At 39.2% G+C, this 23,371-nt stretch overlaps 1 protein-coding gene across 1 annotated transcript; it reads left to right on the top strand.

The window, feature by feature from the left end:
* The first annotated feature begins 12,228 nt into the window (after nucleotides 1–12,228).
* LOC132395172 (ubiquitin-like) lies at nucleotides 12,229–12,539 on the top strand. Its single transcript, XM_059971469.1, has one exon. The coding sequence runs from the start codon at nucleotides 12,264–12,266 to the stop codon at nucleotides 12,537–12,539; it is 276 nt and encodes a 91-aa protein (XP_059827452.1). The 5' UTR covers nucleotides 12,229–12,263.
* The last annotated feature ends 10,832 nt before the right edge of the window (nucleotides 12,540–23,371 follow it).

The raw sequence follows: 23,371 nt of genomic DNA on the forward strand, positions 1-23,371 counted from the left end.
ATTCTCCAGTCCTCCGGCACTTCCCTTGCAACCAAAGAGGATTCAAAGATCAGAGCTAATGCTCCTGTGATCTCTTCTCTCAATTCCCACAACAACCTGGGGTGTATCATATCTGGCCCTGGGGATTTATCAATCTTGATGTTTTTAAGAAGATCCAGCACTTCTTCCTTAATCTCCACTTTGTCCAGCACACAGGCCCAATCTACTTCGACCTATTCCTGATCAAGGTCCTTTTCACTTGTGAATACTGAAGCAAGTTATTCATTTAGGACCTCCCCAATCTCCTCCGCTTCCAGGCACATGTTGCTCTCTTTATCCTTTAGCGGTCCTACCTTCGTTCTTGTCATCCTCCTGTTCTTCACAAATGCATAGAACGCCTTGGGGTTCTCCTTAATCCTACATGCCAAGGCCTTCTCATGCCCCCTTCGAGCTCTCTTAAGTCCTTTCTTTAGCTCCTTCCTGGCTACCCTATATTTCTCATGAGCACCTCCTACTCCCTGTTTCTTATATCTAACATATGCTTCCTTTTACCTCTTGACAAGTTGCCTCACGTGTTTCATCAGCCATGGTTCCTTTTTCCTACCATTTTTTCCTTGCCTCAGTGGGTCAAACTGATCCTGAACACAGCTCGTGGTCCCTAAACTTCTCCCACATTACTTCTGTGTTTTCCCTTTTGAACATCTGTTTCCAATTTACTGTTGCTAGTTCCTGCCTCATCCCTTCAAAGTTAGCCCTTGGAGAGGATGCAGAGGAGATTTACCAGGACACCGCCTGGATTAGAGATCATGTTTTATGAGGGAAGATTGAATGAGCTAAGGCTTTCTTAAAGGTTAAGCGAAGGCGGGTGAGAAATGTTTCGACAGAGGTATATCATACAAAAGGTGTAGATAGAGTGGACAGCTAGTCTGTTTTTTGGTAAGGTGGAAATGGGTAATGAGAGCTGACATCATTTTCAGATGATTTGAGTAAAGTATAAGGGGCATGTCAGAAGTAGGGTTTTTTACACAGTGTGGTATGCACATGGAATGCAATGCAAGGGTAAGTGGTATAGGCTTTAGGGACACTTAAGAGACTTGTGGATGAAAGGAAAATGGAGAGCTATGTTGGACTGAAACATTAGATTGATCTTGGAGTATATTAAAAAGTTGGTATGACATTGAGGGCCACATTTCCTGTATTATGCTATAGTATTTTATGTTTTAAAGGGCCATAGTTCAGGAAGTCACCTGGGTAGGTGTGGAGGAGTTTGGCCAAGGGGCCTGTTTCTGTGCTGTATAATTGTATAAGTCTATACTGAAGATAGTGCAGCTTAGAGAGACATGGTATGAAAATAAAATTATTTGCAGAGAGCTAAAAACTCTGTCTGCTTTCAAAGGCATAGAACATATTCATGAAAGATATAAATTTCTGGCAATGCACCATTTATAGACAGGAATTAAATGCTGTATATGTTGGAGTTAAAAAGATTAAGAGGTGACTTGATGAAACTTACAAACTTGAGGAGTCTTAGATGTGGAGAGAATGTTCCTTCCTCCAGGAGAATGTAGATCTCGGGGTCTCAGATTAAAAATAAGGGATTGTCTGTAGAAGTAAGATAACTAACTTTTTTTCTCAGAAGGTTGTGAGTTTAGGATTTCTTTTCCTTAAGGGGTGGTGGAATATTTGTAAGGCAGACAAAGATTCTTGATAAATGAAGGAGTGAAAGGTTGTGGTGGGTAGAAGAGAGTGTGCACTTGAAATTACATTAAGTTCAGTCATGATCTTATTGAATGGCAAAACATGTGTAAGATACTGAATGGCCTTTTCCTGCTTCTAATTTGTATGTTTTCATGTTGCAGAAAGCATATCACAGCCAGAGAGCAAAGCTGAAGGCATCTGTACTAGAGGACATCTGAGGCAAAAAATGGAAATTACATAGTTAGCAAGTATTGATCAGCATTTTAATTGAAAGTTGGGAAATAGCTGTTCCAGAAATTGTAGGTCGTAACCTTAATAGATGCTTTTTGGGAAAATTCTGTGGTGACTGCTTTAAATACAAACATAAAGAATGGACTATTGAACATGAGGAATTCATTCTGAGATATATTTAGATTAAATTATCCTTTTGATTGAGTTTCATTAAGTCTTTAGCACATCATTAAACCCTGTAAACAAGTTAAGCATTGTAGAATCCTTTGAGTTTGCTGATTACACCCTGATGTAGCTGAATAATTCCACACTGCTCTCTAAACCTGTTTACAGAAATCATCATTGTAAACCAATTTATGTTCAAGCATCAGAATCATTTTCAAGTTTATACACTGTTCAGTTGGATGTAAAATTCCATTCCATAGGATGGAAACAAAATCTTTCAGAGCTGATATGATTGTGAGGATAGTCGCAAAATATAGAATTTGTAATTTGGAAACAGCTCCGCCAAGACACATTTTTTTTTTAATCATTGGTATGGCCATTTGATGAATGAATGATCAATTATGTAAAAGCAGAAAATGCTGGAGATATGTACCAGGTCAGAGAGTATCTGTGGAGAGAGAAACAGAGTGAAAGTTTCTCTCTGATGAAAGATCATATTTTCTGCTTTAGTTTTGTATTTCTAATTTCTGTAACTTTTATTCTCATTTACATGTTCCTCTTCCATATATAAAGCAGTTAGTTCAGGCATTCATTCACCTCCAAGATATGATTGTAACTGGTGATATTACCAGTACTGGCTGACTGGCTATCTGGCTATCATTATGGGCCTCCTCGCATCTAATGCTTCCAGACAATTCACATAAAGTATTGTTTTCATCTCTAATTAATCTGGTTTCCTATAATTCTGATTAAATCATGAATTAACATGCTATCGTATATACTGGTAAATAGATATACAAGACAATGTATCTGACTGTAGGTCCAATACAGGCAAGGATTCATAGTGTATCCATGCATAGAAATCACAAAGTGAGATTTGGCTTAATTAGTTGCTTTCATCATCTCATATTTGGGGATTCTAAATTATCAGAGTTCTTCAGCTGTATACATAGCACTTATGAAGTCAGTGCCCGAGACATCAAGAGAGTGCAGAAAATTGTGAACACAACCTAGCCCATCACACAAATTAGCATCCCTTCCACTAACTCTGTTTACACTTCCTACTGCTTTGGGAAAATCAAGGACACCTCCCACTACAGCTGTCCCTTCTTCTTCCCTCTCCCATTGAGCAGAAAATAAAATGCTTGAAAGTATATACGTCCAGACTTGGCTCACTGTTATCAGACTCTTGAATGGGCCTCATCTGCTAAAAGTACATTCTTAATCTTCCAATTAACCTCTTCATGGCCCTTGCACTTTATTCATTTACCTGCACTGTATTTTCTCGGTAGCAATGACCATATTTATTTTGCCTTCTCTTTTTCTTTTTAAAAAACATTATGTATAATCATGTATGCCAATGATCTGAGCTGACGGCATGCAAACTGAAAACTGGATAAGCATGTGAGTGTGTATGGGCAGAGAGCACTAGGGGTATGAAGTTATCTGAAATTGGAAAATCAATTGCCTATACAATTGGGTTGAGAACTGTGCAAATGGAACATGAGATGTTCTCCCAATTTGCATTTGGCCTAGCCACAGCACAGGAGAAGGCTCAGGGTGAAAGGCTGGCACGGGAATGAAAAGGAGAATTAAAGTGATAGAGAATGGAAAAGTTGAGATGGTTGTTGCAAACACAACACAATGACTCTGCCCCATCATACCCTCCCCCATTTGGTTCCACCTATCACCTACCAGCCTGTACTACACCACCACCAAGTACAGTTACATACCAACAATCTTCTATCTTCTTTATCAAATCTGAAGCAGGGTCTCAGCATGAAAGATTGCCTTTACAGATGCTGCCTGAATTGCTGGGTTTTTCCAAAGTTGTGTTTTTGTTCTAGATTCGAGTGTCTGCAGTTTCTTTTGTCTTCAGACTACAAAACATGGACTGGTGATTTTAATAAAACTAAAAGCAAAAAAATATAAGACTCCTACACTGATAACAAAAAAATTTTAATACAAATGAACAGTACTGTATAAGGCACATTAAAATGTGGCTCAAATGTACAGTAAATCAAAATGCCCAGTGATAACAAATGCAAGCCTTTGAAAACTGAAGGTAGTTGAACTAAGTCTTTTTTAAATCATGAAGCTGCTAAGCCACTGAAACTATTCCTAAAGCAAGCTGAACAGAAAACGATCCTTATTCTCTGGTGGCCAATTATTTCTTTAGTGAAAACAGCTGCTTGAATGTGTGATTTTTTTATGCCGTCTGTTTTTATATTAAAAATAAGATCTAGTGTTTTCCTGGTGTATTTAGCAAATAAGCTCTTCTCATGCTTCCAAGCTGGGTACAGGCATTGATTATAACCGATGTTTCGATGACAAATTCTGCCGTCTTCTTCAGGGATGACGCCTGGGAACATTTAGACTGTGGTATTTATACCCCTGTATTCAGTTAATCCTGATTGGTTAGTTCTCATCTAATCAGGTTTCTACTCTCCTGCCTTGTTTACTATCGGATTCCTGTTCTTTCTTAGAGTGAGACCTACGGTGGTAGCGACAGGTTTTCCTCGTTGTTAGGTTTCTTGGCTTTTCCATCAGTCCTTTTAAGGACCCGATTGATTTCTTTTACCTTGTAGCCATTCAGAAGGAATGTTTTATGTAATTGTCTTATTTCCTCAGGAAAATACTTTCAAGCTTTTCCTGATGAAGATGGGAGAGTTTGTCATCAAAATGTCGGTCATAATTGATAAGTGAACCCAGCTGGAAGCCCAAGAAGAGTTTATTCATCTGTTTTTATAGTTTGTCATAATGGATTTGAAATTAAAATGCATGAGTATTTATACAGTTTATATCTATTGCATCTCTTGGCTAGAGTATTCTTCATATTAATTATGCCTGCCCTTTTCCCCCCACTGACATTGATGTGATCGATGCCCTCGTGAATGTCATATATCCTTTAATCATAATCAGTAAAACAGATGATGTCATCATATTCACAATGCTAATTGTGTGGCTTTAAGGTGAATAAGTAGCCCACCTTGGTTCCTTTATTATGCTTTAAAAGCCTTGAGGAAAATTAGAATATCAGAGTTCAAGTAATATAAAGATTTAGATTGAGATAGGATAATCAGACGATGGGAAAAAAGTGTAGAAGTAAATGGCTCACTTTTCTTTTAGTATGGTGTGAATTATGGGTGTCATACGGATCCAAGTTGGGGCTCTGGCTATTCACACCCCATATCAAAGGTTGGGATAGGGGATGAAATGTAAAATATCCAAGTTTGTTGATGATACAGAACTGTGCGGCAGTGAGGCTGCTGCAGAAAGGATTTTGAAGGATATATGCAGGCTCAGATGATCAGTGAAGTTATGGCAGAGTGAGTAAAACATATAATGTCGTGAGGTCAAACTTCTTTGTAGAAGGAATAGAAAATTGGAAGGACACTACAAAGAACAAACCCCTCTCATTAGTTGGGTCAGATATAATGATCTGTGAAGCTCTGACAGAATAAAGAGAGATAAACATATCATGAACACTTACAACTGATCTCAATTGATTGATTTTAGCCATTTCCTTGCCAGTTTTATAAGGAAGACTTTGGGAGTGTGGCACTGCCTTTACTTCAACTTGGCTGGTCAGTAATCCATACCTGCTTGTATCAGATTTGCAAGTTTGTCCTCCATTGTTTCTCTTTAGAGTAGGTTTAGTGAATGGGTGACATCAAGAAAGGTGGAAATAAATGTAGAAAAAATGTAAGGTTGTCCATTCTAGTGAACATTGGGCCGGAAAACATCGGAAATACTGTTTTTAGGTCTATTCTCCCTGTCAAAGGATGGACTTACTTGAATTTGGGGAAATTGATTCCTAAAATAAAGATACTTGCTTTATGAGGTGAAAATCAATCATACTGAGATGATTTTTACCCGAGTTATAAAAAGCGAGAAGATATCTTATCGAAAACTGCTGTAAAAGTTTGGCTGTATAGAATTAAGTTAAAGGAAATTTCTTCATCCAGAAAGCAGTGAGTATTTAGAATCCTCTGCCCGAGATGACTTTTGAGGCTCTGTATTTATGAGGTAATTGTTTATTGATTCCCTTCATATCTAAATGTCTTTCAAGCATTGCCTTGAATACAGCTGTGAGCAACACTGATCTGCTTGAAGTTGGGCAGGCAGGAGGATCCAAATGATATACTTCTTCTGTTTCTTAATTTGACTTCTTATGTGCAGTCATTGGGAAACAGAATATGGATAAACCTAATTGAGAATTAAGGGATTGAAATTAAATGTCAGCCTTGACAATAATGCTAATATCCCAAGACTGAATTAAAAATATTTTTCTTCAACTAACTGTCAGATGACTTTTTAATGGCAAAGTTTATAAAATTTGCTGACATGTTGACGCTTCTTTCACAATTCACAAATAATTTTACTGTAAGAATGGAAAAAGAAAATCAAAGAAAAATGTGCATTTCATTATTTTGACTTGGTAATAAAGTTACAGAATCCTGTCTTTTGAAGTGCAAGTAACCTACAAATACAAATGCACATGATTTCCCCATGTGCAGAACTTACCTATAAATGTTGGTTTAAATGTAAGCATGGTGGAACCATTTCTGCTGACAGGAGAAAGGGCAAAGGCAGGTTATTGGTGCCTTAAAACCAGTTGCTTCAGGCAGGTGGTGTTGGCAGCTCATCTAGAAGCAGGAAAATTCTGGTCTCAAACCTCTGCTGCCTTGCGGCTGACTCACGGGGAAGGCCTTGTGAGTATACCCTGAGGAAAATTCCAGAACTGAAGTCCCTAATGCAGTGCCACCTTGAGTTCAATGCTGATTGGCAAATTGTGCTGGTGCCAGACTGTATTCTTTCTTTGGGTTCATCAGCTGCGTGGAAGGGGAGCATGCTACATAGGCTGCAGCTTGCTCTCCTGGTCGTAGAGCTCTGGCTTACGGACCACGTAGAGAGCTGGGATGCAACATCCATAGTTGACCCCAACCCATGAATCACCTCAAATATAAAGAATTCACTTGCTTTGCATTGGATTGAAGACTTAATTGAAAGGCAGATGTTGCACGGAACGGGTAACCCAAACGCTGGACACTGGAACGGAGATATAGTCAGGATGCAGACGAGGGTGTGAGCATTGCTGGAGCTGAACGGCAATCAGGAGGATGAATGGACAGGCAGGTGGCAGGCAAAACTTATCTTGACATGGAGCATTGCTGGAGCTGAATGGCAAACAGAAGGATGAGCGGACAGGCAGGTGACAGGCTAAACTTCTCCTGACCTGGAGAGACAGAGTTACACAGGCAAACCTCAGTGCTGAAACAAAACTTAGAATACACAATCCTAAACAGCTGGGATTGTGAATTGCCGCATGTGCTGAAACAACAATCTGGCGATGAGTGGAAGCAAAGCCGGGGTATTTATGCTGCAGGTTCAATGAGAGTCAGGTGAGTTGCGATCAGAAAGCCCGGGAGAACACAGTGAAAAGGGAATTAGGAGAACCTAAGAAATAAATGTCCGGGACCGTGACAGCAGATTAGACACATAATCTAATGCTTTGTACTAACCTTGCCTTGTTACCCTATGTACAAGCAAGTCTGAAAGCAGTCCTGTTCAGAATCGGAATAAGATTAAGATTTATTTTTACTGACTTGTAGGATGTGTCATTTGTCGTTTTGTGGAAGCAATACAGTACAGACACAAAAAAATATATAAATTACGAAGCATATAAGACAAGGTAGTTTTCATGGACCATTCAGAAATCTGATAGTGGATGGGAAGAAGCTGTTACTGAATTATTTAATGTGGGTTGTCAGGCTCCTTTACCCCTACCCTTATTTTAGTAACTAAAAGAGGATATGACCCAGGTAGTGAGGGTCCGTAGTGATGAATGCCACCTTTTAGTGGCACAGTCTCTTGAAGGTGTCCTCACTGGTGAGGAGGGTTGTACCTCCGAGAGCCTCGTTTAATCCTGTATGTTGGAAGCACCATGCCCGGCTGTGAAGCAACCAGTTAGAATGTTCTCCACTGTACATTTATAGAAATTTAGATGAGTCTTTGGTGATATACCAAATCTCCTCAAACTCCTAACGAAGCAGAACCGTGGGTATGCCTTCATGACTGCAAGAAGGAGGCATGGACTGTACTAATCAGCTCTGATTTTTATTCATGTCATGCATTGCTGTAGAAGTACTTTAAATATATCCATTCATTTAATTTTGCAATTGAGAATTAATCTGCAAAATAATTCATGAGAAAAATACTTATAATCTAATTACTAATATTTATCTAAATAAAAGAGTAGCACAAAATATTAATATCTACTAAAATCTGGTAGAATTTGATATCTTCACCACTCTTTGCCTCTTCTGCTGTATGAAAATATCATCTAAAGTGTCTATGTGACACCCTGTTGATATTTAAGTGTCATTCTGGGGTCAACGTAGTCAATGACAGTAGAAGTGTACTGGCAATATCACCATCCTCTCTAACCCCTCCCACTCCCTATAGGGATTGTACTCTATGCATCTTCCTCATCGACTCATGCATTTCCTCTGACCTCCTTCCTGTTATTTATCCCTGTAACAAGTGCTACACCTGCCTTACACCTCATCACCATTAGAAACCTAAGCCATCCTACAGGATGAGATGGCCCTTCTCCTGTGAGATCACCTACGGTATTTGGTGCTCCTGGTGTGGCCTCTCCTACACCGAGGAGACCCGAAATAGGTTGCCATGTTGGGCACCTTTGGTCTGCTCGACGCAAAAGACAGCATTTCCTGGTAGCCACCCATTTCACTTTGAGTACCATGATCAGGCCACTCTCAGGTTGGAGGCATAACACCTCATAGTCTATCTGGAAAGCTTCCAACCTGATAGCTTTCTCTAATGTCAGGTAATTTCTCCCCTTCCCCCTTCTATCATTTTCCATTCCCAATTCTCAAATTTTAAAATAAATTTATTATCAAAGTACATTTATGTCACCATATCAATTTCTGAGATTTGTTTTCTTGCAGGCAACCCAACAGAATCAATATTAAACCGCACACAACAAAGACCGACAAACAGCCAATGTGCAAAAGACAACAAAATGTGCAAATACAAAGAGAGAAAAATAATAATAATAATAAGCAATAAACATCGCGAACATGAGTTATAGAGTCCTTAAAAGTGAATCCATAAATTGTCCGTAGGTTGTGGAATCAGTTCATTGTTCAGATGAGTGAAATTATCTTCTCTAGTTCAAAACTGCCTGATGGCTGATAGATAATTAATGCTCCTGAATATTTCTTGTCAAGCTTCTTACACTGCAATTAATTTACTTTTGTCTGTCAGATCTTCCTCACTCCCTGCCTTGCCCCTGTCTAACTGACCTGCTGAATTTGTTCACTTGAAAATTTCTATTTGCTTAACTTCCCCATCTGCCATATTGCTTTGGATCCCACCACACTGCTAGATTAATTTAAAACCTTCTGAATGCTATTGGTGTATGTCCCCATCAGGATATTCGTCCCCCTCCGGTTCAACTGCAACCCACTTCTCTTGTACAAGTCCCAGAATGAGAACTCTTTGCTCCTGCACCAGCTCCTCAGCCACACAATTTGCCCTGTTCTCTTATCCCTACCCCACAGCACATGACTCAGGAAGTAATCCAGAGATCTACTTAAGCTCCTGCTTTTAATCTTCTTTTAACTTTTTGTCTTGCTCCCTATATTTACTCAGCAGGACCTCATCCCTTTTCTCAAAGTTCAAAGTAAATTTATTATCTAAGTACACATATGTCACCATATACAACCCTGAGATTCCTTTTCTAAGAGGCACAATCAATAAATCCATAATAGAATAACAACTATAATGACTGATCAACCAGAGTGCAAAAGACAACAAGCTGTGCAGATGTAAAAAGAAAGAAAAAAATGATAAATAAACAAGCAATAATTATTGAAAACATGAGATGAAATATTCTTGAAAGTGTGTCCATAGGTTGTGGGAACACTTCAATGATGAGGCAGGTGAAGCTGAGTGAAGTTATCCCCTTTGGTTCAAGAACCTGATGGTAGAGGGATAATAACTGTTCCTGAACCTGGCGGTGTGAGTCCTGAGGCTCCTGTACCTTCTATCTGATGGCAGCAGCAGCAAGAAGAGAGCATGTCCTGAGTGGTGGGGGTCTCTAATAATGGATGCTGCATTCCTACAACAACGCTTCATATAGATGGGCTCAATGTTGGGAAAGGCTTTTCTCGCGATGGATTGAGCCATATCCACTAACTTTTTGTTGGATTTTCCATTTAAGGGCTTTGGTGTTTCCATGCCAGGCTGTGGTACTCTCCACCACACATCTATAGAAGTCAGTCAAAGCTTAGATGTCACGCCAAATTCTTGCAAACTCCTAAGTAAAGATGCTGCTGTGCTTTCTTTGTAATTGCACTTACATGCTGAGATCATAACATTTTCTCAGAAATAATAACACCAGGTAATTTAAAGTTGCTGACCTTCTAAACTCTGATCCCCTGATGAGGACTGGCTTATGGACCTTTGGTTTCCTCCTCCTGAAGTCAGTAATCAGCTCCTTGGTCTTGCTAGCATTGACTAGGAGGTTGTTGTAATGGCACTACTCAGCCTGATTATCAGTCTTCCTCCTCAGCCAGTGATAATGGTGTCATTAGTAAGCTTAAGTAAGGCATTGGAACTGTGCTTAGCCTCACAATCATAATTATAAAGTGGGTGGAGCAGTGGGCTAAACACACAGCCTTGTGGTTCACCAGTGCTGTTGAAGATCGCAGAGGAGAATGCTGCTTCCAGTCCAAACTGACTGAGGTCTGAAAGTGAGGAAATCAAGGATCCAATTGCACAAGGATGTGTTGAGGCCTGGGTCTTGAAGTTTAATGATTAGTTTTGAGAGGATGATGGTATTTAACACTGATGGTATTGAACTGTGGTTGATAAAGTGTAGCATGATGTATGTACCTATGCTGTCCAGATGTTCCTGGGTTGAGTGAAGAGCCAATGGGATGTCATCTGCTGTGGACCTGTTGTTCTGGTAAGTAAATTAGAGTGGACTCAGGTCACTATTCAGAGAGGAATTGTTATGCTTCATCACTGTGGATGTAAATAGTACTGGATGATAGTCATTGAAGCAGGTGGGTACCTCAGACAGCTGAAGTGAGAAGTTAAGGATCTCAGTGAATATCCAGCTAGTTGATCAGCACAGGTATTTATGGTATTTGGCCACATATGCCACCTGAGCCCAGATGCTTTTATTGGTTTCACCCTCCTGAAGACTACTCATTCATTGGCCTGAAAGACTGAAGTCATCGGCTTATCAGGAGCTGTGGAGGTTCATTATGGTTCTTCCACATTTTAATGGTCAAAGCGAGCATGGAAGGCACTGAGCCCAACTGGAAGTGAAGCCCTGTTGTCACCTGTGTCGCTTGCTTTAACTTTATAAGGGGTGATGGCATTCAAGCCCTGCCACAACTGTCAAGCATCCTTCATTGATTCCAGTTTAGTCTGGAATTGCCACTTTGCCCATGAGATGGCTTTCCTGAGATCACACCTAGACACCGGATTTGAATGTCTCTGATCTGGCCTTTAGCAGATGGCAGGCCTCATAGTTTATCCAGGGCTTCTGGTTGGGGAAAACTCTGAATGATTTTGTGGGAACACACTTGTCTACAACTGCTTTAATAAATTGCTTGACAACCATGGTGTGTATTCATTCAGATCCACAAATGAATCCTTGAACAGGGCCCAGTCCACCAACTTGAAGCAATCCCATAGCCACTCCTCTGCCTCCTACGACCGCCACTTTATTGTCCTAATCTCTGGAGCCTTGCTCTTTAGCAGCTGCCTATATGCAGGCAGGAGAAGGACAGCCAAGGGATCAAATTTACCAAGATGCAGCCTGGGCATGGAACGATAGGCCTCCCTTAATTGAGTATAGCAGTGGTCTAGTGCATCAGGATGTCTGATGCTAAGGGTTATATGCTGATGTTAATTGGGCAGGGATTCCTTCAAACAAGCCTGGTTGAAGTCCCAAGTGCATCAGAATGGACTGTTTCTTGATCGGGACGGCATCAAGCAGTATCTCAAGCACTTGATTATCGTCATGTGTTGGTGATATATAAACAGAGGTCAGGATTAAAGAGGAGAACTCCCTAAGTACATAGAACCGATGGCGCTTTTTCGATGTACGGCTGCTGAGGGAAGGTGCTGGTGGATTGACTTTCAAAATGCAGATCTTTGTAAAAACCCTAATGGGGAAAACGATAACCCTCGAGGTTGAACCCTTGGATACAATCGAAAATGTTAAGGCTAAGATTCAGGACACGGAAGGTATTCCTCCTGGTCAACAGCGACTGATCTTTGCTGGGAAACAACTGGAGGATGGCCGTACTCTTTCTGATTATAATATCCAGAAGGAATCAACTCTACACCTTGTGTTGAGACTGCGTGGTGGTGCAAAGAAGAGGAAGAAGAAGTCATACACCACCCTTTCAAGATTCTGAATTCGGCTTACAGTTCAATGCCAAGTAAATCAATTTCTCGATTATATAATGTACTCTTACATTCTAAAAATGAAAACACATTGTATATTAAAGAGAAGTGGGAAAAAGAAGCTGGGTTGGTACTTTCAGAGGAGGTTTGGGGGAAAATATGCAGCTTTCAGTGGTCTTTGACTAACTCTTTGATTTGGAGAGAACATTGTTGGAAAAATATTATAAGATACTTCAAGACCCCATATCAGGAAAAATATAAAGACACAAATGTGACGTGTTGGAGAAGGTGTGAAGGTGTGGCTCCAGGGAGGCAAACTATTTCCATATTTTCTGGTTGCCCTAAATTAAGTTTATATTGGAAAGGTATTCATAGAACTTTAGGTCAGGTATTTAAGACCTAGATACCTCTGAACTTTGAGATGCTCTATTTGGGACATGTACTGTTTTTGGATCAGAAGAAAGACATAAAGTTGCTACAGGTCCTCTTAGCGGCAAGTAAGAAATCAATTACCAGAAAGTGGCTAAATCCAATATCACCTACATTAGGAGATTGACAAGAAATTATTTTGGAAATATTTAAAATGGAAAAGATGACCTACTCTTTGAAAATTCAAAAAGAAAAATTTAATCAAATTTGGAATAAATGGATTGAATTTATAACCCCAAAGCGAGCAGGCTTTGGAGGACTCTCCTGATGATTTATACTGCTTTTCTCATCAACACAGTGATATTGCTATTGTAAGCACCCTTGGTTCGATTGTTTACTGGTTTTTTTTGAAAATAGGGAATTAACACAAGTAAAGGAAAAGATTTGGGAAAGGGGAAAAATATGGAAAAATTAAGTAAATAAATACATAGAGATTGGATAATTATGTTTGGGGGTAGGAGCAAACATGAACGAGTTAGGATATAAAATCCTACAATGGTAGTTACATAGGGTTATATATAATATTTTGGACCGGAAGTAATGGTTCAGAAGAGATACATGGAATTATTATTAATCCACAATTATTACTATTTTTCTTAACAATTATTGTTATTGCTTAGTCTAATAGGGTGGAACTACAACTGCACATAATTATCTATTTAACTGCCTTATTACTTTTATATTATCTCAATGTGTACTTATGAATGTATAAAAAATTATAGATTAAAATTAAAATTTAAAAAGATTTTTAAAAAGAAGAACCGATGACATTTGATTATTAGGTGTTCACAGTCAGGGATAAATGAGCTTGGTTAAACCACCACATCGGTGCACCATCGGAAGTTTATCATAAAACACACACCTCCACCTTTTATCTTTTCCATATTAGAAATTTGGTCTATTCTGTGAATCAAGAAGCATTTAGCTCTGATCACTATATTTAATGTGCTGGAAGTAAGTCACATTTCAGTCAAACACAGAGCGTAGCAATTTCTCATCTCCCTCCAACACAGCAAGCTTGCCGTCAGATCCTCAGTTTTTCTGGTTCACTCTAACCCTTTCTTTTCTCCTCACCTGTCCATCACCTCTTTCTATCTCCCTTCCTTGTTCCTTTTCTTTCATAGTTTACTATCCTTTTCTATCAGCTTCATTCTTTAGCCTTTTTACCTCTTCCATCTATTTCCACCCAACTTTTTACTTCATATCCCCTTCCCCACCAATCCACTTTCTCCTCACCTAGTGTCAGCTATCATCTCTACCACCATGTACTCTTTCCCTTCCTTCACCTTCTTACTTTAGCTTCCGCCCCCTTCCAGTGTAGTCCTGATGAAGGATCTCAGTCTGAACTGTCAACTATCTATTCCCCTCCATAGATGCTACTTGATTTGCTGAGTTCCTCCAGCACAATGTGTATGTTGCAAAGCATAAAACAGCATCTGTGAAGGAAGAAGCAGGGCTTATGATTACTTGTCCATGATTTGATATTGGATGGTCAGCAATCCATTTCAAAGTTACTTCTGTTTGTCTTGCCAGAAATACTGTCTGATCTGTTGAGATTGTCAACATTTCTGCTTGTATTTCGGAATTCCTGCAGCTGCAAGTGTTACTTTTTTTTTCTAATTTTCATTCTCTGACTATATTGTGTTCTAAGTTTGTGTCATGTATAATCGATAAAATCTGTCTAGTTAATATTTAATATTGACACATTATTGAAAGATCTCAAAGTGATCACTGAGCCAACAAGAAAATTAAATTCTTCTGGGATTCAAAAAGCAGCCTTGTATCTGAGTTTGACAACCCGTATGTATCATGTCTATGCTCCTACTTGATAGACACTCAACTTCTCATGCTTAGCTGCTTCTGTATGCATGTCCAAGACTAAACAGGGTGTCTATTTGTGTAGGCGCTTATAGAACTATATCCTGATGGAACGTCAATAGAACTGCTCCCTGAAGGCTTGAAAGGCAGACTTGTATTTTTCCTGAAGAACTGGGCAGTGTATTATCAAGGTGATTGCACAAGACATCATTTGCATGGCAGGGAGCTGCCCTTGTGTAAACTTGTAAGAATTCTGAATCACTTGAATGCCTTTCCTGATATATGATAAGGATGAGAAGAGTGTCCCGTAGAAGCAAGCAGCTCAGAAAATAACAGATATAAATATGCACAGAGTGAGTTAAAATTTAAATCTGAAAATATTTGTTGCATATCTGTCGGCTTATCTAAAGTTGTGTGAAAGGAAAGCGGCAACAGACTTGGGAAAAGAAATGCAATGAATGCACAGGATGGACCCTGTAGACAACATGTCCCTCATGCTCCTGACTGAGATTCAATAATGTAGCTGTGATTCCACATGAATTAGTTGCAGTGATTCATGATTTAGTTCAGGCTAACCTGAGCTTCCATGTAAAAATCTGATTCAGATAGTAAACACTTTTATTGGAACAAATTACTGGAGTACAACTCCCACATAGTCCATTATTATTTTTATTAGGAGACATTGAAGAGACAATACCGAAACTTAAATTGAACAAGTATCAGAAAAAATTTATAAAAATTGCATTGGCAGTAGCCAAAAAAGTTATCGCAGTTAGTTGGAAATCTGATTTATATTTAACTATGGATCGTTGGAGTAATGAAATACATAGTTGTATTCCATTTGAAAAAAATACATATAATTTAAGAAATGAATATGATATATTTTTGAAAATTTGGCTCCCATACTTACAAAAGATAGGATTAAATACATAGGTCCTTTGAAGATAAAATTATAGTAAATGGGGAAAGTAAAAAATAAATATCAAAATTATTTTGTACTCCATGGAGCATGTGGGGATCCTCCGATATCCAGGCAATCTTTCTCTTCTTTCTTTTTTTTCTTTAGATAAGGGTTAAGGAGCAGAGGGTTAAGGGGAGGGGGGAGGGTTAGTATTATCTTTCTTACTTTTTTACTATTACATTTATTCTTTGTAATTTCTAAAATTTATTTAATATATAGATAGATAGTAAACACACAGGTCTGTCAAAACTTCTTCCTCCTCTCCACACCTCAGCCCCATCAAATACATCAGAAATGGTCAACTGGAAGAAAAGGAGTTTTAAGTAATGGTGATGTCAGGTGGCAGTATCTCCCTGCCGTGCTGTTTTCCAAGGGAAATGCTGGCTCTGGATTGCAGCTATTTCTGCAAAAGATCTTTGGCAACTGGCACTGCACACGCTGTAAACAAGGATAGCAATAACTAGATACCCACAGAACCACTGCAACATCCAGAACAAATTAACCAATGTAAGGAAGAATTTGTAAAACAGCGCAATAAGGGGATCCTTCTTTCTGTTGAATGTACGTTCAGCCATGTGACAGTGGGGGAGCAAAACCTGCCGCTTTTATCACCAAAATAACTACATTTGCATGAAATATGAATAATATCATCAGCAGCATTTTCCACGTTCTTTCAGCAAGCCATTGTATGAGTACCAATATGTTCACCAAATTAGCATTCAACAGGATTTTGCCACATGTGTGGAACAGATGTCTGTTTGTGATTCTGCAATAATATTGTGTCAAAGAACTGCGTGTGTCATATCCTGTTTCTTCCCCACATAATGTGTTGAAATGTATTAGAACTTAGATATATAGCTCCAACTAAATCATATCCTCGAATTTCACTGGGGCTTTTGAAATCTCCTGTGAAATCAATGGTGGAGGCAGGGAGAGTTAGCACAAAACTGCAAGGGTTTTATAATTTTTATAAAAACTTCATATTGGAAAGTGTATTGACTATTAAGTATAGATAATGAAAATTGCATTTGCAAGTACAAGATTAAGTTTCTGTTGTCGTAAGCATACACACAGGCAATAAATGGCATGAAACTTAGCTTTTTGAAGCAGTGGCATAATACAAGACAAGGACTAGGATAAATTAACAGAAACATCATTAACATAAAGTATGCATGACTTACTCATGTGCAAAATGAACAATGACGCTCGGAAATAAACAACACTAGTGCACTAGTACATATTTCACTCATTTGGAATTTCTGAGAGGAACTTCCTCATTCATTGCCTTTATTTCAGCAATAATTGTCCACCATACATCTGCATTCCTAAGTGATAAGATCTGGTGTAAATATTAGATAGAGATCTTCAGTATTTGAAACCATTCCACAAGTGTTGATGCTGGTATTGTGTGAGGGGAATAAAGGCCTTTTGTGTGAATTCTGCTGAGACTGGTGTCTGTTGTTGCCAAATGGTAATTAGATTATTGTTTCTCTCTTTTTCATTAGATGAACCCCTGTTTCTGTCTTCAGATTAATTTATATAGGCCCATATTTTAATACTTTAATAACTGTTTAATAAGGGAAGAATCCATCAAGAAAATTGTTGCAAGATGTTGGCAATTTCTGTCATTCGCTAATTAGTCTTATGGAAATATCAGCTTCCTCTTTAATCATATTGATTTATACGATTCAGAACCAGGTTTAATATCACAGGCTAATGTCATAAAATTTGTTGTCCTGCGGCAGCAATACAATGCAATACATAAATAATAAATCTATAAATTACAATAAGTAGATATAAAAAATAAGATTAATTAAGTAATTCAAAAATAGAGTGGAAAATTAAAAACATATACTGATATAGTATTCATGGGTTCAATATCCATTGAACCCATGAAATTTAGGCCCCTGTACCTCCTTCCTCATGGTTGCAATGAGAAGGGGCAATTCCTGGGTGATGAGGGTCCTTAATGACCTTTTTGAGTCATCACCATTTATTTGCTCTTACAGGTGTTTAATATGGAATTTTAAAAATTCCCATTGTTCTTTCTGCTTCTTTTTCTCTCATCCTCTGAACTTAAACATTTCATTTTGTACTTGATTTTACTGTAACCCACCTATTTCCTTCTCAGTTGCCCACCTCTCACTTTCCCCAGTCCATAAATCTCATTCTGTATATTGACCAACAGTAGAATGAAATTTCTGGACTAGGGAATTGCAGTTAATTGTTGGAAAATGTAAAACTTGGATCAGAACATTGATGGGAAAGGACACACCAAGAGTCAATGCTCAGGCAAACCTCAATCAATGTATTCTGGTGCTTCTTGGCTTATTTACAGCCCTCATCTGCCTCTTGTGATCTTTTGCTTTGCTTTCAGCTCCTAAAGGAAGGATATTTTAGATCATAAGACATAGGAGCAGAATTAAGCCATTCAGCCCATCAAATCTGCTTCGCCATTCCATCATGGCTGATCCCAGATCCCATTCAATCCCATACACGTGTCTTCTCACCATATCCTTTAATACATTGACCAATCAGGAATCTATCAACTTCAGCTTTAAATATACCTACAGACTTTGCCTCCACCGCAGTCTGTGGTAGAGCATTCCACAGACTTACTATTCTCTGGCTAAAATAATCCTCTTTACTTCTGTTCTCAAAGGTCTCCCCTCAATTTTGATGCTGTGCCCTCTAGCTCTGGATACCCCCACCATTGGAAATGTCCTCTTCACATCTACCTTATCTAGGCCTTTCATTATTTGGTAGGTTTCAATGAAGTCCCAATGCATTCTTCTAAATTCCATTGAGTGCAGGGCTGAAGTTGCCAAACACTTCTCATATGTTAACTCCTTCATTCCTGGAATCATCCTTGTGTAACTCCTCTGGACTCTCTCCTATGACAACACATCCTTTCTGAGATATGGGGCCCAAAACTGTTCAAAATACTCTTAGCGCAGCCTGACGTGTCTTATGAAGCCTCAGCATTATCTCTTTATTTTTATATTCTATTCCCTTTGAACTAAATGCCAACATTGCATTATCTTCTTTACCACAGACTCAACCTGTAGATTAACCTTCTGTGAGTCTTGCACGAGGACTCCTAAGCCCCTCTACACCTCTGATGTTTTAATTACCTCCTCATTTAGATAATAGTCTGCACTATTGTTCCTTTTACCCAAATGCATTTCCCAGCACTGTATTCCATCTGCCACTTTTTTGCCCATTCCACCAATTTGTCTCAGCCCTGCTGCAATCGCATTGCTTCCTCAGGACTACCTATCCCTCCACCAATCTTTGTATCATCCACACACCTTACCACAAAGCCAACAATTCCATTATCTAAATCATTGACAAATAATGTGAAAAATAGTGTTCCCAATACTGACCTCTGATGAATATTACTAGTCACTGGCAGTCAGGTCCCCTTTATTCTCACTTGCTGCCTCCTGCCTGTCAGCCATTCCTCTATCCATGCCAGTATATTTCCTGTTAGGCCATAGGATTTTATCTTGTTGAGCAACCTCGTGTGTGGAACTTTATCAAATTGTGCACCATGACCACAATTACAAGCAGTTTCTATTTATTATTCATAGCTAAGGTCAGTGGTTAACTTTATGACATAAGATATGTTTTGATAAGTTAATAAAAATGATAAGAAGCATTGATCAAGTGGACAGCCAGAGACTTTTTCCCAGGGCAGAAATGACTAATACCAGGGAGCATAATTTTAAGGTGATTGGAGGTAAGTATGGGGGGGTGGGGGAGTTTGTGGGCTGTCAAAGGTAAGCTTTTTACACAGCGAGCAGCAAGGAATATGCTGCCAGGTGGTGGCAGAGGCAGATACATTACGGACATTTAAACAACTCTTAGGTAGGCATATGAATGACAGAAACGTGGAGAGCTATGTAGAAGGGAATGGTTAGTTTGATTTTAAAGTAGGTTAGAATGTCAGCACAGCATTGTGGGCCGAAGGGTCTGTACTGGGGGGTTATTTTCTATAATAATAACCTGAAGCAAATAAAGTCCCATTAGAGGCTATGGAGCTCTTGATGCAGTAAAGCATAAAAATAAATAAATCCATCTCAAAAATTCAATATTGTCTGGCTCATATGCTGAATCCAGAGATGTTAGTCACTTAAATGATAAAACGTAGCCAATTGCATATTGTAATTGTAGCATATTGCTGAATGCTTAGAAAGATTGCTCAATAAATATACAAACACGTGGAGAATGATAACATGACATGACAGTCAAATGATTCAATGTTTCACTTACAGCTTTATCATATCTATTGCTCATTACTACACCACTTGTCATCACGGAGCAGCAACCAACCCCTAGACAAATGAAGTAAAGCAGAAAAATGTACTAAACCAAACTAATTTAGCTGTTTGCCTTCGATATCTTTTATTTGAGGAATCTCAAGTAATTCCAAAGGAAGATACTTCACTAAGAAATACTTCAAATACTTAATGCAGTTGCAATGGCTGCGCTCAGGAATTTTGTTGTCTTCAAATCTTAAGACAAGACTATGTTCAAAACTGGACTAACAACTGATCAGTGACATGAGAATGCTGGATGATCTGGACTGTCATTATACAGAGAGGAGGAATCTTCATGAGAACCTTTGGCAAGTCTTTCCTTTGCAAAGATAGTAAGAATTAGTAGCAAACACGAGGAAATCTGCGGATGCTGGAAATTCAAGTAACCCACACAAAATGCTGGTGGAACACAGCAGGCCAGGCAGCATCTATAGGGAGAAGCACTGTCGACATTTTGGGCCGAGACCCTTAATCAAGAATTAGTAGATTAGCTTTTCAAATCATTTATAAATTGATGGTGTATAAAACACATACGATGAAACTTCAACAATCTAGCGAATCCAGGACTTTAATGCTATCATATTACTGCATTTTCCAGACAACTGGATATCATAAACAAGAAAAAAATCCCCAGTCTTGCTGAAGAGTCTCAGCTGGAAAGTTGATTGTACTCCTTTCCACAGGTGCTGTCTGGTCTGCTGAGTTCCAACAGCAATTCGTCATCATATCTATTATATCAACACACTTTTAATTAATTTTTTAAAGATTGTCCAATGAACAAGGTAAATTGAGACTGAGGGAATTGTTACTTGTCATGAGTAGTGCCAGAGTTAAAAAGCAAAGTGGGCCTGTCAGGACTTTCTTCTGGGTTTGTGATTAATCGGGTTCTTTAACAATTAGCAAGAGCCAATAAAAAGAAGTTTAAGCAAAGCGGCCATTGTGGGAGTGAAAATTGTTACAGTGGGTAACTGAATTTTCTCAAGTGACTTCGGCAAGAACAGGCAGAGGCCATTTTGGAGTGACTGTTGTGTGAGTGAGCCAGGGTAGGTGTCTGAGGTCTGAGGCTTTGACTTGAGAGGCTTCAGCAAGAAGGTACAGGTAAGAACGTAAGGATTTTTAAGCATAATTAATTAAACCATATAAACTTAATTCTAATTAAATAAAGTAGGAATGCAAGACCACATAATGTGGGAACAGGTTGAGCTCATTGTGGCTGCTGATGACCACATCTGCAGCAAGCATTAGTTGATTGAGGAACTCAGGCTGAAAGTTGACAACCTGGAATCGGAGCTTCAAAACTGCGATGCATCAGGGAGTGGGAAAGTTACCAAGAAACTGTGCTTCATAATACAGTCACACCCATTAGATTAATTACTTCAAATTTCGTCTGTGGTCTGACTGCCAAGAGGATCTGACTGTGAGTGAGGCAAGTGGGGCGGGGGGGAGAAGTGCTGGAGAAGCCTCAAAAGCTTGCCCAATAGTTATTAGATTGCTGTTCCCTGTGAGGATGAGAAAGGGGTGCTGTGGGAATAATGAACACCTGAACTGTGACACCAAGGTTCAGGGAGCTATTCAAGGGGGAAGAGAAATGTGGTTGCACCTGGGGACAGCATAGTCAGGGACATTTTCCCAGGCCAGGAATGACTAATATCAGGGGGCATCATTTTAATGTGATTGGAAGAATAGGGAGCGGGATGTCAGAGGTAAGATTTTTACACAGCGTGCGGTGGGTGCAAGGAATGTACTATCAGAAGTGGTGGGAGAGGCAGATACATTACGGATATTTAAGAAACTCTTAGATGGGCACATGAATGATAGAAACACTGAAGGTTATGTAGCAGGGAAAGGTTTTGAATATAGAGTAGGTTAAAGTGTCAGCACAACATTGTGGGCCGAAGGGTCTGTACCATGAGGTTAGGTTCTATGTTACATCAGTTTCTGAAGCAATGGAAGTCCCAGTGGAGGCTATGGAGTTCTTGATGCAACAATTCTCCGTCACAAGAATTGAGAGTCTGCCTGTTGCCCGGTTTTGAAATGCCTCATCTGACGTGCAGAAGAATTTGGAGTTGGAAGGAGAAGATTCAATTGACATGGTCCATGTAGTTACTAGCAATATAGGAAAATCAAGGAAAGTGGTTCTGCTGAGGGAATTTGAGCAACTAGGAGCTTAATTTAAATGCAGAACCAAAAAGGTAATCATCTCTGGGTTGTTATGTGAGCCATGTGAAAACAGGGTTAATGTGATCAGAGAGTTAAAAGGCGTGGCTCAAGGTCGGTGTGGGGGAAGTGGGTTTTTATTTGTGAGACATTGCCACCAGTGTTGGGGAAAGAGGGCACTGTCTGATGGGACAAGCTTCACCTAAAACATGCTGGGACCAGGGACCTAGTACATTATATAACAAGGGCTGTGGATAGAACCTTAAACTATATAGCTTGGGAAGCAATCAATACCGTAAATGGGGAGGGTGCAGGAGAGGTTACTGAAGTCTGAGAATAAAGAATAAGACGAAAAGTTTAGAACGTATTCAAATTTAATGTCAGGCAGTTTGGAAATAGAAAAAGCATGAAAAAAGGGCAGTGCTATGATGGTCATGGGGGATTTCAAAATGCTGATAGATTGAGAAAATTACATTGGTGCTGAATTCCAAGAAAAAATGTGTGTAGAATGCCTACAGATGGAAACAGTGATCATAATATGCTAGAAGTCATTCTGCACTTTGAGAAGGAGAAATTAAAACCAGATGCATCAGAATTACACATTAATAAAGGTATCTACAGAACCATGAGAGAGGAGCTGACCAAAAGTAAGGCAAGGGGACACGAGAAGGCTGATGGTAGGGCATCAATGGCTGGAGTTTCTGGGAGTAATTTAGAAGATGCAGGATTGGTTCATTCTGAAGAAAATTAAGCATTCTAAAAGGAGAATGAAGCAACTGTGGCTTACAAGGGAAGTCAAAGACAGCATAAAAGAAAAATAGAGAGCATACAATTCAGCAAAAAAAAAACAGTGGGTAGCTAGAGGATTGAGAAGCCATGATTAACCCAGGCAACCTGTTCATATTCTATACCTTCACAGTATGGCCCGGGTCAATTTTGACCCGGCCCAAGAATCCCCTCATAACAAGTGTCCATACCAAATTTTGAACCACAGATCTCACAAGATCACAAGACAAATGTAGGCCATTCAGCCATTCAGCCTATCGAGTCTACTCCACCACTCCACCATGAGCTAAACTATTCTCCTGTCTAGATCCAATTTCTGGCTTTTCCCCATACCCCTTGATACCCTGACTTAATTAGATAGCTATCAATC

The sequence above is a fragment of the Hypanus sabinus genome, chromosome 6 (assembly GCF_030144855.1).
Source record: "Hypanus sabinus isolate sHypSab1 chromosome 6, sHypSab1.hap1, whole genome shotgun sequence".
Taxonomy (NCBI): domain Eukaryota; kingdom Metazoa; phylum Chordata; class Chondrichthyes; order Myliobatiformes; family Dasyatidae; genus Hypanus; species Hypanus sabinus.

Bases quoted from the DNA above. Each gene is read 5' to 3' on its own strand.
- LOC132395172 (XM_059971469.1), top strand. From the start codon at position 12,264: ATGCAGATCTTTGTAAAAACCCTAATGGGGAAAACGATAACCCTCGAG.